Here is a 14,592-nt window from a genome sequence, read left to right as displayed (position 1 = left end):
TGAATCTCGAAGGCATTATACTGAAAGAAGCCAGTTTCAAAAATTACATATTGAATGATTCCATTTATATGATATCTTCAAAAATACAAATCTGGACTGATGAAGAACAGTTCTGTGATTGGCAGGTAGCAGGGGAAGGGTGTGGCTATAAAGAGGTAGCACTAGGGAATGATTGAAGTGATGTAACCATTCTTTATTCTGATTGTGGTGATAATTACATGAATCCTATTGTATTAAGACTTACAGAACAGTAAAAAAAAGTCAATTATAGAGTGATATAAAAAATAAAATTTAAAAAGAAGGCTTGTCACTCTTATTTCAAAAGATCTCTTTATTTGGCATCCCAAATAAAGATTTTTATGCCTTGGAGCAATATACTCTAGTAAGGTTGAAGGTGGGTAAGAGGTATGGCTTTTCTGTCTGAACAAGAGGAGGATGTTTAAGAAAGAAGAGACGGGAAATAGAGCTGGTGTGCTCCCTCAGACACAAGCCCACAACTAGGCATTATGATGGTGCTTGTGGTTTATGCAATGGCCTCCCAACTGATCTCTCTGCTTCCTTCTCATACTCTACATTGCTGCCTTCTTTTCCTAAGTTTGGAATCTGATCATGTGACTTTCCTTCTTAATACCAAGTAGCTTTCTTACTGCCTGTTTACTTCTTTCTTCCTCTCTAGGCATCGCTCATGGATAGTAAAAAAGGCAGGTGAGTCAACTGACCCTTAGGTATTGAACCCAGCAGGTATTGAAACAGACATTTTCAAGGTGCTTCAGGAGCCAGAAGAGGAAGCACCCACATCTTCCTCTGGGCTGTCAAGAAGCCTCCAAAAAGACACTCCAATAACATTGCTTGTCCTCTGGGGGGATCCACAGGAAAACACCATAAAAAGCAGCAACTCTAGTAAACACCCTCCTAACCCTTTCCGTCTCCACCAAAATGAAGAAAGAACACCAAATGTTCCTCTGCACATCACATGAAAGACAAAGAATCACAGAGCAGAGACCTCAGTGATCTGTTTCTCTAACACGTCAGCCCTTCCCGATTTCTCTCAGTTCCTCTTTTCCATCCAAAGGCCTTTGAACATTTACTTCCCTGAGACGAGTGTCTTCCTCACCCTCTTCCCTTTGACTAACCTCTAAATATCTTTAAGGTTTCTATTTCAACGTCACTTTCTGGAGAGGACAGAAGCCTTCCTATCCCCCGACCCTCAGGGCAAACCCTATGCTGCATGCTCCCCAAGGAGCTTGTACTGCCTGTTCTGAACACTCGTGGCATCGTCCCACCCTGTGTAAGAGTTGACTTGTAGCAGCCTGGGATCTGTGACAGCAGGGATCATGTGATTCCTGCCCTATTCCCAAGGCTTAGCCCAGAGCCTGGCACCTAGGAGATGCTCAAAAATACTTATTGCTTCCATTGAATTTCAATAGTTAGCACAACTTCCTTAAGTAAAAGAGAAAAGCCAAGGCACGTCAGTGGGAAAGTGAGGTTTTCAACAATTTCAAGTCAGTGGCAAGGCCACAGCTGACACGCAGATTGGACAGCTGTGTCCTAGGGTCCAGCACAGCCGCCTCCTCGGCTTGCTTCTTTCTTTCCGGAGTATGACAATCATCAGTTCAGACATTGGTTTTTTTTGTATTCTCTAGGTTTTCATTTCTTCTAACATGAACTGTCAGGAACTATCTTGATTCATATTGAAAACACACTGCTTTTGAAGGCTGAGAGTGGATGTTTCTTTAAAAATTTCCCCAGCTTCCAACTTTTTAGTTTGAACACTTTTGAGTCACTAGAAAATTTGCACCAACAGGACCATAAAGACCCATCTATACTTCCTGTAGATTCTTCAGTTGCTAACATTTTGCACTGTGGCTTGCTTTCTCTCTCTCCCTGTATATATATATATACACACTTCCTGTCTTCCATATATACACATACACACACTATATATATATGTATATACTTTCTATATATACATGTACAAATACACTTATTCTTTGCTGACCCACGTAAGAGTCAGTTGTAGACTAAAGATTATTACATTTTACCCCTGAACTTTTTAGCACGTGTTCATTTTGAACAAGAGCAATCTCCTACACAAATATAACATAATTATCAGTCTCACATCATGACTAGCTAATATACATCCATATTCAAACTGCCCCAAGTATCTCAATTAGTTCTTTTATAGCTGTTTTTTAAAAACCTAGAATCCAGGGTTGCCTGGCTGGCTCAGTTGCTGGAGCATGTGACCCTTGATCTCGGGGGGGGAGTCATAAGTTTGAGCCCTGTATTAGGTGTAGAGATTGCTTAAAAATAAAAATCTTAAAAAAATAAAATAAAGTGTAAAAATCCAGGATCCATCAAGAATCATGAATTGCACCTTGTTGCCTCCCTTAGTCTTCTTTTATCTAGGTAAGTTTCCTCGTGACTTTATCTTTCATGATCCTGACACTTTTGAGGAGTGCAGGCCAGCTGTTTTACAGAATGTCCCTAATGTGGATTTGTCTGATTATTCCCTCATGGTTAGATTCAGAATCAACCTTTTTTTTCTCTTTGAGCAAACATGCCACTTGCATGACATGGTGGGTGGCTTTCCATTGCAGCGCCTTCATCTCAGATCTCCAGAGCCTTGATGACAGGTACCAGATCCCCAAGACCCCCAGGGCAGTGGGAAGGCCCAGGGAGCCAGTAAGTAAAGGCCAAAGCTTCAGTCTTGGCAGAGTTCATGGCCAGCCATGGCTGCTGACCTCGGGGCACTTCTGCTGGGCACCGAAGGCCTAGGTGACAGCTTGTCCTTCTTCCCATGAGCTCCAGGTGACCAGTGGCCAGCTCCTCAGCCAACGAGTCACCTGCTGCTGTGGCCACTCTCCGATGATGCAGCTGCCAGGGGAGCAAGAAGAGAGCTGAGGTGATAACCATGCCAATGCAATCCTACTGGAGAGAAGGGAAAGTAAGGGGACAAGGGCATGATAACAAACAACCAGAATCAAAAAACCAACCAAAGCAGGGTGAGAGACAGAGAGGACATATACCAGAGTACAGGGCAAGAAACAGAGACTCAGACATACAGGCCCCAGGGAAAGAAAGTAGCAGCTGATATGCTTCGCTAACAACTTCTGCTTCTCAGGCTCTTTGGCTGTAAGATTTTGGAAAGTGAAAAGGGTGTGTGTTTATCATCAGCTGACTCTTAAGGGCACAGGCATCTCTCCTAAGGGGCCAGGGGCAGTGACCTACTCTGTTCTTTTCCAAACACAGAACATCTTCCTGATACCCTCAAACCAGGCCCCGGGCCAGAAGTTTCCTGCTTCAGTTCAGAATGTCTTCCTATTTTTCACAGGACTGTCAGTAGACAGAAACCTACTTGTAACATCGGGGGCAAAAGGGAGGAGCAGGGGAGAAGCAGACAGAAGGGAGGACCGAAGAAGAGCATTAAAAATAGCCTTCCCTCTGTGGGAACCTGAGTGGGTCTCAGAGGAACCTGAGACCCTGGGAGTTGCCCAGTGGGTGAGACTGGAGCTAATAATAACAGGCCAGGGTTTCTCATGAGATGGACTGGTGGAGGGTGGGGAGCTAACAGCGTAGAGCTCTCAACGACAGAAGGACTGTACATGAACAGAGAGGGCTTTCTGGCAGTAATGTGTACCACCTGTACTTTCCTTTGGCAGGAAGAGAAGAAAATGGAAAGAGGACAGTTGGGGGCCATGACCTCCATTTCAGGGCTCACAGAGACCCCTTGTGAGGCCCCCTTCTGCCCTTGGCCAAAAGAATAAGCCCCCCCCCCAGGCCGTGCATCTTACGGAGGAGGTTGAGAGGCGTCAAGGGGCGAGAGAGGACATCCCGAAAACTCTCCAGCCACTCCCGCTGCTCTTTCTCGCTGGGACAGGTGAAGACAAATCTCCGCTCCGGGGTGATGATGGTGAGGCCGGCTTTCCAGCGGTTCCCCCGGATGCCCTTGGGCAGGTCTTCATAGACTCCATACCCCTGCTCGTTGCTCCCCAAGAAGACCTGGCCCTGTTCAAAGGCATCCTGGAAACAGAGGACACGAGGTCACCAGAGGCCACAGCTGGGGCAGAGGGACGCCGGCAGCCCTGACATCCCCTAGGCTCTCTTTTAGAAAGAGGTGTCATATGTGTGCAGTGAGAGTCTCTGCGGGGAATTTCTGCTTGGTGAGACCCAGAATTTGAAAGGCTACAAAAGCCATAAAAGAAATCACGCACGTGATCTGTTAAAATGATACTTAACATTTATGGACAGCTTACTGTTTGGGAGCTTTACCTTAAGTAGCTCATATAATCCTCACGGCAGCCTCTGAGGAAGGTGCTGTTATTAAAACTATCTTCTGGAGAAGGAAACTAAGGCACGGAGGGTTAAGTGCACTGGCCAAGGCATACCACTAAGTGGCAGGACTGAAAGCTCTAGAGCCTACGGTGCTAACCGCTAGTCTCCCAAGTGAGAAGTGAGCCCTAGAGACAGGAGTATGAAAAGTCACCTGTTTAACTACATTGGCAGCATTTTGGATATAGAGAGGACGTCCTGACGGTGGAAGAGAATACCTCTGTGCATGGAGATGACTTGGAGAGATGAGCAAAGATGGAGGCATTTCCCTCACCAAGTTGTTCCAATACTGTTGCTTCCCCTGCAGTCCCCAGCTGGCACAGACCCCACCTGTCTGGGGGTGCACTGGACAGGGGCGGGCAGTGGCTCTTACCAGTGGGTTCTTGTAATACAGCAGCCTCCGCTCCTGGGGATCCAGAGCAAACCATCTTTTCTTGAAAGGTTCTCTTTGCTACAAAAGAGGGAACCTCATACTAGGGTCACTCAAGTGCGGGGGTGCGGGTTGGGGCACAGAGGTCAGACAGCCAGCCTGGGCTGGGCTGGGTCGAGGGAGCTGGCCAGTATCTTGGCCGTCACACACCCCAGTGCTCCTCCCTGGGGCTCTGCCCACCTGCTCACACCTTGCCAGCTGCACCTTGTGCCTCTGGGTGCTGCTATGGGTAGGAAGAGGGGCTCTCCTCTTTCTCAGGCTAGGGATAAGGAGTCTCAGAAAAAGGAAGTGGGGGAAATCAGAAAGAGTTCCTGCTCAGCAATGCTGAAAGCGCTGGCCTGGCTGGAACCCTAACCAAGGTCAGGGGAAAGAAAGCCCCTGGCAAAAACCACTGGGGAGTGGCTGTGCCATCTGCAGAAAAAATGTGGAAGGCTTTGACTAGTTTTTAAGCTGCCCAGAGGCTTTCTTTCACACTGATTGCCTAACACCTTTCCCTGAAGAATTAACAACCATCCTGTTAAAAAAAAAAAAAAAAAAAAAAAAAAAAAACCAGCATTGGATTGCTGCTGCTTTGGTTTTTTCAGGAGGCTCCCTCTGCTTTCTCTTCTCACCCTCCCTTCCTCACCTCCTCCCCTCATAATCATCAGGATCCTCTCCAGCCAGACTTCTGACTTGGAGCTGTGCCCCTCTTGGCATTCAGGCTGGAGCCCCACCAACATGCCCTCACAGCAGGAGCCGCCACCCCTCTGGACCTCCAAGGGAGGCCCAAGAGCAGCCAATCTTCCCTTCTGTCATTGATAAGTAGAAATGGGCAGCACTGGTAGTTGGGGCGGGTTTAGCAAAGGAGAGCAGAGGCTCAGCTGGAGGGAGGATGTGTGTGCTGGGAAGGGGTGTGCCCACGGGCGGGCGGGCAGGCGTGTATAGCTGTGTGTTCACAGACCAGTCACCAGCCCGTCTCACTTGGACAGTGCTGGTAGGCCCCCAGCACAGAGTACACAAGGGTTCTGGAAAGTGTAAAATCTGTTACGCAGAGTCCCTTTTCAGCTCTGCTTTCACAGGAGTGGGGTCAATGAGATTGGAGTTAAGAGGAAGGAAGCTGGGGCAACTGGACGACTCAGGGAAGCGTCTGCCTTGGCTCAAGTCATGATCCTGGGGTCCTGGGATCAGCTGTGTACGTTCCCTGCTCTCTCTCTACCCCTCGCCCTCTCCAGCACTGGCATGCACATGCGTTCTCTCTCTCTCTAATAAACAAACATAATCTAAAAAAAAAAAAAAAAAAAAGAGGAAAGAAGCTGCTGGTGATGTTGATAAAGGAGGAGGAGGATCAGGAGAAGCACCCACAGCTGGACCACACACCAGCTCACCAGTCTCCTCTTGGTCTTTGGCCCCAGGAATGCACAAACATTGGGTTACTTCCCTTCCCCCCACTCTTCTCACCCCTGGTTCCTCACTTTCCAAATTCTGCCCTACTGCCCACTAGAACCAGGGGCACGTGTAAGTCTCCCCAGAGAGCGGCCAAATTACCTTTGGACCAGTCTTTTCCATGAAGCCTTGTTTGAGGTAGTTCCTGGTGATGAGGGGCACGAGCTGGGGAAAGAGAGACATACACTGACATACACCAACTCACACGCCAAGGGTTCAAGTTTCCTTCCTGAACTTGGCTCCCCAGCAAAGGGGAAGTCTGGAATGGGGAAGGATGTGTGTTCACAGTTCACAGGGTTATATTTGGAATGTGGTAGGGATGCAATATTACCATTTCAACAGTCAGACGACAGCATCTCAGATGCTTGCAGAGCTCACCAGCAGAGCCGAATCGTGATTTAAGGACTTAGTCTAAGAATTCCTTCAGTAACCCTAGGAGGCAGACAGGCAGGGCTCTGAGGAAATCCTCCTGGTGCCAGGAGGGCATGTTTTGAGGACCTACATGTGTCAGGCTCTGGATGCAATTCTCAATCACCCTGTGAGGTGGACATTATCATCTTCATTGGACTTCTGAAGAAACCAGGCCTCAGAGAAGTGGCTGGCAATTTTCTCTATGCCGTGTTGCTGGGAGGCTATAAAGCTGGGTGGGATTCACACCTATGGCTGACAGACACTAGTGGTATTCCTATCACCATGACACTACAGTGTAAACATTCCAGAGCCCTCTGATCAGGCACCTGGCCAAGACCTGGTCTTTGCTGGGGTTTCTGACATAGGCCCACAGGAGATGGTGGCAGGGTGGGCAAATAGAGAAAGCTCTGGACTAGGAGTCAGGAGACCTGGATTCCAGGTGCTGTTCTGACCTCCACCTCGCTGTTTTACCTTGCTAAGACCCTGTCCCTCTCTGGGCCCACTTCCCTCCGAGTAATATGGAGACTGGATTATGTGATCTCTCGGACCCCTTCCAGCTTGCCATCCCATACTCAGAGAAGCTTCCAGGAATTAGTGGTGGCCTCCTATGCTCTAGGGAGTCAAACTGGCAAGTCTAGAGCTTCCAATGACAGCTAAGGCCTCTGAGAGCAGAGGGGGTCCTCTGGAACTCCAGAGCCCCGGACCTGGGGCAAAGGGGAAGTGAAGTCTGGGAAGTCGAAAGGAAGAAAATTGTGAGCCAAAAATGAAAGTATAGCACTCCCCTTTCCCTAAAATACCTTCCGGAGGTCTTAATTTCTTCATTTGGAAAGAAGAGTCCTAAACTGCTCAAGAGTCTGAACCTGAGCCTGGGCAATGCTAGTCTAGGCCTGAGGAGATACCAGAAGAAGGAAGAGCACATGGATGGAGTGCTGTTTATAGGACCCTAGAAGCTGTGGCCCATTCGATTCTCACAACAGCCCTGGAGACTGGGCATTGTCCCCATGGTGACAGATGAGCAAACTGAAGCTCAGAATGGTGAGGTGACATGCCTCAGGTAACACATCAGCTTCTCTGACCTCAGAGGCCACACATTTCTTAGTATGGGACCACCCCCCACACTGGAACTCCCGGGTGTCTGTCCCTCAGCCTGAACTGAGGTCCAAGTGGTAGTCCAGAATCTCAGGCCATACCTAGTGACAGGGGGAGGAAAGGCAGCAGAGAGATGGGGGTGGGGAGGAGACTCATGGTGGATGAGGGGAGGCAAGAGGACATTGAGGGGTTGGCCAAAAACCAATTTCCTCGGCAGGGGTCAACAAAGTTGAAGAGCCAGCCTAGATGACTAAAGCTGAGAGTCTGCACTTTGTCCTCCGAAGTCTCCAGTCAGCACTCAGCATGCACAAGCCCTGCCCACGGATTGTGCACTCGCTCATACTGGGTGCTGACTCCACAGAACCAGAGGGTCCTGACGCAGGCCTGGCTGGAGTCACTCACAGAGAACTGCCATCTCAGTGCATTGCTAGGCCTGGAGGGGTAGCCTGTTTCTAAAACTTAGCTCCCTGCAAACTCTGGAATTAAGGAGCATTTAGGCTTTTAAGGAAGGTGTAACAGTTTGGAATAAGAAAGTCCTGGGATTAATACAGTGTCTCCACCCCCATCATTTACAAAATCCTCCTAGAGTAGAGCCTAAAGCAGACCCCAGACCATAGCACCTCTGAGGTGGAAGGGACCCTGAGGATGACCCAGACCAACAGCCATCTTCCAGACGTCGAAGCAGATGTTCCGAGAAGTGATGTTAGTGACAAACAGTGAGTTAGCAACACAGCATCCATGAGAGCCCAAGCCTCCTGGTTCAAGGCAGCATCCTCTGTCCCACACACCTGAGAGATGTAGATGGATGCCCCACATGTCTGAGGACAACCAAAATGAAGTTCTCAGGAGCACCATGATCTTGGCTACAGAAGGCAGACTGCCCCTATTAGAACTGTAATGGAGAAGATCCCATTGCCTTCCCGAGACCAGAATACAAAAGGGCAAAGGGAGGACATTAGAGTGGGAAGAGCACTCTCTGGTATTCACTTGACCTTCCTGGGACTCAGTTTTCATCAGTAAAATAGGCACAATCACCCCACCTAGCTGTCTGCTATAAGGGGTTACTAGATAAAAGGCAATACAAGATAAAATGGCTCAAAAGCCCATGAAGGCCCATGAGGGATCATTTGCACATTTCAATGGGAGAAGGCATCAGAAAGAGATGCCCAAATCCCAAGCCCCTTGACACTGGGGATGGTGGCTCTGCATCCAAAAGGCAACCTACATTTTGGAGGCTGCCATGCCATGTGTGAGGCCATAATCCCCTAAAGAAAGCCTTTCGTTTCTCTCAAAGTCTTGTTCACAAACAAAGCTAGTTGGGCCTCTGAGTATTTTTGAGGTCAGCAGGCAAGGAGAGGAGGTGGCAGAGAAGAGACTCAGAAGCGGGGGTTCATGGGGCACCTAGGTGGTGCAGTCAGTTAAGCATCTGATTCTTGGTTTTAGCCTAGGTCATGAGATCAAGCCCCGCATCAGGCTCTACACTCAGCAGGGAGTCTGCTTCTTTCTCTCTCTCTCTCTCTCTCTCTCTCTCTCCCTCCCTCCAACCCTCCCTCCCTCAAAATAAATCTTTTTTTAAAAAAAGGAAGTTGGGGTCCACATTTAGCTCACCTCAGACTCTGGGAGCTCAGGAAAGGCCGTTTTTAGGTATTGCAGACGGGCTGCACGGAGGGCATTGAACCAGTCCACTATCTCCTGTGGAGAAAAAATGAGGATAGATATCCTGTGAGATGGAGTAGTGGGGAGCTGAGTCTGGTGGCAGGAAGTTAGCTGGGTCTTCAGTGTCAACACCCCCAATTCTGCTTAGAGGCCTGATCACAGGCATGTGGGAGAATGACGCCAGAGCCTGGGGAGCTCACCTGAGCAGGTGGGAAGCCACTGACAGAGAGGTCCAGAGCCATGAAGAAAGACCAAGGAGAACTATGCTAGAGTTAGGTAATGGTCTTGAGCCATGCTTGGCCCTTTCCAAAGTAAGAACCACCTGAGGATCTCTTTAAAATGCAGGTTTGGGTCTAGTGGGTTTGAGGTAGATGAGGCCTCAGATCCTGAATCCCTAACCGGCTCTCTGGTGATGCAATGCTGGTCAGTGGGACATAATTGGAGGAGGAAGGGCCCTCAGATGTCAAAGACTGGCTCTCACGTGGGGGCAAGTACACCTGGGGATTCCCTTCAATGGGGATGCTCATCACCTGGGGTGCAACTTGGGCCAAAGCTGGCTTGGACTTGCTAGTGTCACTCTGGGGGAGTGTGCCCTTAGCAGTGTGAGTTACCTTATAAGGACCTGGTGAACCACTTGTCTAGCTGGCTCTGCCTTGGCTCTGCTGCTCTGCAATAGGTCCTCCCCACAGCAGCCAGAGTGATTTTTTTTTTTTTTAAAGATTGTATTTATTTATTCATGAGAGACACAGAGAGAGAGAGGCAGAGACACAGGCAGAGGGAGAAGCAGACTCCTTGCAAGGAGCCTGATGAGGGACTCAATCCCAGGATCCTGGGATCATGACCTGAGCCAAAGGCAGATGCTCAACCACTGAGCCACCCAGGGCCCCCCCAGAGTCCTCTTTGCTACCCTCAGGTGAAAAGTCTAAGTTCTCTAGTATGACCACTTCGCCCTCTGAGCTCCCTCCATACAAAAGCATTTGCAATCCTTTCATGTTGTACACTCTACTTAATTCACCTCTCTTCCCTGACCCCACACATAGCTTTTACCTAGAATATTCTACGTATCCTTTAAAAAAAAAAAAAAAAAGGTGAGGATCCCTGGGTGGCTCAGCGGTTTTGCGCCTGCCTTTGGCCCAGGACGCGATCCTGGAGTCCCGGGATCGAGTCCTGCGTCAGGCTCCCTGCATGGAGCCTGCTTCTCCCTCTGCCTGTGTCTCTGCCTCTCTCTCTCTATGTCTATCATAAATAAATAAAAATAAATCTTTAAAAAAATTTTTTTAAATAAAAAGAAAGATTTTATTTATTTATTAGTGAGAGAATGGGAGAATGCAATCAGGGGGAACAGCAGGCAGAAGAAGCAGGCTCCCCATTGAACAGAGAGCTGATGCAGGGCTCTATCCCACCACCCTGGGACCATGACCTGAGCCAAATGCAGACAGACATTTAACAGACTGAGCCACCCAGGCACTCCACATTCTTCTTATCCTGAAGTTTAGTTTAGTTGTTTTAGTGGATTTTTGCTCAGCCCAAGCCCTGCTTCTATAAGAACCGCCCCACCCATTCTCACACACCACTCACCCACAACTGCAGCCACATTTGCTGCTAGGATCTTCCCCTTCTTGGCCACAGGAACTAGATCAGGCCTGGACCAATGAAGAGGCTAGCCTGGGCTTATCAGGGCCTTTCTCCCAAATAATTTGGAATTGGGAAGCTGAAAGATTTGTTCAAATAGCTGGTCTGCTCCACCTCGATGTAATACAGTGATTGAGAAATTCATTCAAATACAGTTTCCCAGGAATGCAACATAATGACCCTTTCTCAGCAGCCAAGCAGGCTGGCCCAGTATTCCAGAATTGTGAGCTCTCTTGTCCTGGGCATTAATAACCTATGCAGGTCCCAGAAAACACCCACCCAGACTTTGGTCACTAACTGGTAACCCTAGGGCCAAATCCAACCTGCACACACATTTGTTTGGTTCCAAAGTTTTGTTTGTTTCAGTCCTCCATACAGGTCTTCCTGCTTTATAGCCTTATAGTTGCCCATTCCATGTTCAAATGACCTACCTGGCCCCTGCAGGCATGAGTCTGCAGCCCCTGTTTATGCCTATCTAACAGAGAAGCTGGGGCATTGAGGGCAAGAGAATGGCTATTACCCAGGTCGTCAGATGCTCCACAGCTGGGGGGGTACCTGGAAGGGGGGGCAGGTACCCTAAGTATCAGAGACCTTGGGCACTTCAACAAAAGCCCTCATATAGCGACTGGCATGGAGGGGTGGGGGGGCCACTGGCATCCAACGTGGACATAGGGCAACAGCAGAGAACCCATGGACCGTGGTTCAAAGACCAAGGACCATGGACAAAGAACCAGGAATCTCCTCTGTGTCTCCCAGTCCCAAGAGTATGGTAGAACTAAGTGAGGAAGTCAAGATGATGGATATTAGATTTCTTGCCACTTTGGGGAATGGGGGGTCCTTGAATTTAGAGAAATAAATATGACATTTACTTGTACTTCTGGTGCTATAGAATAATGTATTCCTGTGAGAGTCCTTTCCTGCTCTCTCTCTCTCTCTCTCTCGCTCTCTCTCTCTCTCTCTCTCTCTCACACATACACACACACACAGACACACAGTTCCTGACTAATCTCTCAGGAGACCCAGTCATATCTGTTGCTCTTAAAAAAAAAAAAAAAAAACTTGTATATTTTCCATTCATACCCCCTTTAAGCTGGTTTGAGTGTCCACTTTTTCAACATATTCACATAATTTTTAAATAGAAAGTCTTTCCTCTGATTGCCCTCTACCCATGCCAGCCCAGACTAGGCCACTGACATGTCTCCTATGTGTCCCCAGCATGACTGACACCCCATCACACAGTATCAACAATGCCCATTTCCCATCTGACTCCCTCCCCAGACTCTGGGATGCTTGAGGCACACCCATGGCTCTAACTATTCATTACCACACTCTCTAGAACTCAGGGCAGTACTTCGAACATTGCAGAAGCACAATAAGGATTAACCAAAAGAGTCACTGGATGGGGTGCCTGGGTGGCTCAGTTGATTAAGTGTCTGACTTCAGCTCAGGTCACGAACTCAGGGTCCTGGGATCCAGCCCCTGGCAGGCTCTGCATTCCACAGATGGGTCTGTTTGTCCCTCTGCCCCTCACCCACCCCCCAGTAAATAAAATCTTAAAAAAAAAAAGAAAAAAAAAAAGAGTGAATGAGTAAGTGATACAGATGTGAAATTGCCCATAAGATTTTACCCTTTACAACTGCTACAATCATGAGCAAATAATTAGCAGAGGTTAATGTTTGAAATGCACTTCACTGTAGGGGCATGTGGGTGGCTCATTTGGTTAAGCATCTGCCTTCAGTTCAGGTCATGATCCCATGGTGCTGGGATCAAGCCAAGCCTCGGGCTCCCTGCTCAGTGGCGATACTGCTTCTCCCTTCTCTGCCCCCCTAGTGGTGCTCTTTCTCACCATCTTTCTCTCAAATAAATAAAATCTTAAAGAAAAAAAAAAGAAATGTACTTCACAGTAATGAAATTCTTTGACATTCATGGTTCATGGTCATTCAACCCTCAAAACCCCTCTGGGGGGTAGGTGTTCAAATCCATAACCAAGCAGATGGAGGAGGGGAAGGGACTTGGCCAAGTAACTCAGCCCAGAGTGGAAGAACCAGGGCCCCAGTTTCTGACTCCAAACCCCTATTCTTCAGACTCCACCACCAGGAACTCTGCCCAGACTATGAGGAAAGCATCCCAGTGTTAGCACCCCTTGGGAAGATCTAGTCCCTGCCTCAGGTTCCTGGCTCCTGCTGCCAAGGATTGTCCCTCCAGCAGAGGCACATGGGGTGGTAAATAGGTGTAGGACTCAGGAACCGTAGTCTGGGTGACCCTGAACAAGTTATGTGCCCAAGGCTCAGTAACATAGGGTTAAAACATCTCCTGGACTGTTTTGAGGAATAAGAAATGATATAGAATGAGGCTCCAGGGTGGCTCAATCCATGAAGCATCTAACTACTGATTTCAGCTCAGGTCATAATCCCAGGGTTGTGGGTTTGAGCTCCACATCGGGCTCTGCATTCAGTATGGAGTCTGCTTGTCCCTCTCCCTCTGCCTCTTCCCAACTTGTTCTCTCTCTCTCTCTCCCAAATAAATAAAATCTTAAAAAAAAAAAAAAAAAAGATGTGTGGTGATTGCCAAGAACAATGCCTGGCACAGAATCAATAGGCACTCACTAAATGTCTGCCCTCACCTCTACCTCTCTGCACCTCCACATGGTATCCATGCCCCTTGTCCAGTCATGAGATTCCACACATTCTGACCCAGCTTATTCTCCTGGACATATACTATTGGCTTGCTCTTCTCTGGCAGAGCCGATTTCTTAAACTTTAATGTGCTTAAGGGTCACCTAGAGATCCTGTGAAAATGGAGTCTCTAATTCAGTAGGTTCAGGTGGGTCTGACTGAGACTGTTCCTAGCAAGCTCCCAGGTGATCCTAATACTGTGGGTACAAGACCACATGTGAGTAGCAAGGCCCTGGAGTTCAGGGCTGCAGGATCTTCCCTTCTCCCCTGCTCCCATGTTCAGAATCTCTGCCCTACCTGGGTTTGTTACCCCTAGGCACGGCCCTTCTGCTAACTGGAGTCCCCTTAGTGGCTGCTCACTATCCAGACACATCCATGGTGCCTGCCAGGTTTCTCTCCCTGCTCTCACTCCCTGCTGCTGTATTGTATGGCTCTCTCAGATTGGAAAATGATGAGAGATAAGGCAACAGCAGCAGCAAATCCCAAGCAGCAGCTGAACCAGGTTGCTAGCAAGCCAGGCCTGCAGAATCTCGGAGTGCGGGCTGGGGGCCAGGGTGGCCATGCTGGTCATCTCACCTTCCCATTCTCATGGTACACGAACAGGTTCCTGATGTGGCCCTCTCTCCTGTAGGTGATCTGCAGCCCATGGGGGTTCCCTATCTTCTCTGTCTCGAAGGTAGCATTCAAGTCCTTGATGCTGATGACAGCTTTGGGGCCTTTACCCTGAAAGAGAGGAGGCAGGTGACTTCTCGCCACCTTCACCAAGGCCTTGATACAAACCAATAACCAACTGCTAACTCTTCAGGGCTTTTATACTTCCCTGTTCTAATATCGAGATGCACAAATATTCTGCTCTCCTGCGGATTGGCTTCTTGGAGCTGGGATGGGGCCTAGAAAGGCCTTAACTGAGGACTTTTCAAAACTTTAAGCCACAGGGGCACCTGG

At 48.6% G+C, this 14,592-nt stretch overlaps 1 protein-coding gene across 4 annotated transcripts in view; it reads right to left on the bottom strand.

Moving 5' to 3' along the window:
* Nucleotides 1-316: 316 nt before the first annotated feature.
* ADAP2 (ArfGAP with dual PH domains 2) overlaps nucleotides 317-14,592 on the bottom strand; it is a 28,761-nt gene continuing 14,485 nt past the window's right edge. Inside the window, exons 6-11 of one of the 4 annotated variants that reach the window (XM_041726416.1) lie at nucleotides 14,224-14,370; nucleotides 9,293-9,376; nucleotides 6,287-6,349; nucleotides 4,706-4,783; nucleotides 3,795-4,023; nucleotides 317-2,928 (exon numbers count right to left, since the gene is read on the bottom strand). In XM_041726416.1, coding sequence (XP_041582350.1) covers nucleotides 2,843-2,928; nucleotides 3,795-4,023; nucleotides 4,706-4,783; nucleotides 6,287-6,349; nucleotides 9,293-9,376; nucleotides 14,224-14,370 — 687 coding nt within the window. In that variant the 3' untranslated portion in view covers nucleotides 317-2,842. The remainder of the gene's footprint in view (nucleotides 2,929-3,794; nucleotides 4,024-4,705; nucleotides 4,784-6,286; nucleotides 6,350-9,292; nucleotides 9,377-14,223; nucleotides 14,371-14,592) is intronic. The other 3 variants (XM_041726417.1, XM_041726418.1, XM_041726419.1) reach the window with 3 other exon arrangements.

Source organism: Vulpes lagopus, chromosome 12 (assembly GCF_018345385.1).
Source record: "Vulpes lagopus strain Blue_001 chromosome 12, ASM1834538v1, whole genome shotgun sequence".
Classification (NCBI taxonomy): Eukaryota; Metazoa; Chordata; class Mammalia; order Carnivora; family Canidae; genus Vulpes; species Vulpes lagopus.
The sequence above is the reverse complement of the archived record's forward strand: the minus strand, read 5'-3'. Positions and strand labels throughout refer to the sequence as shown.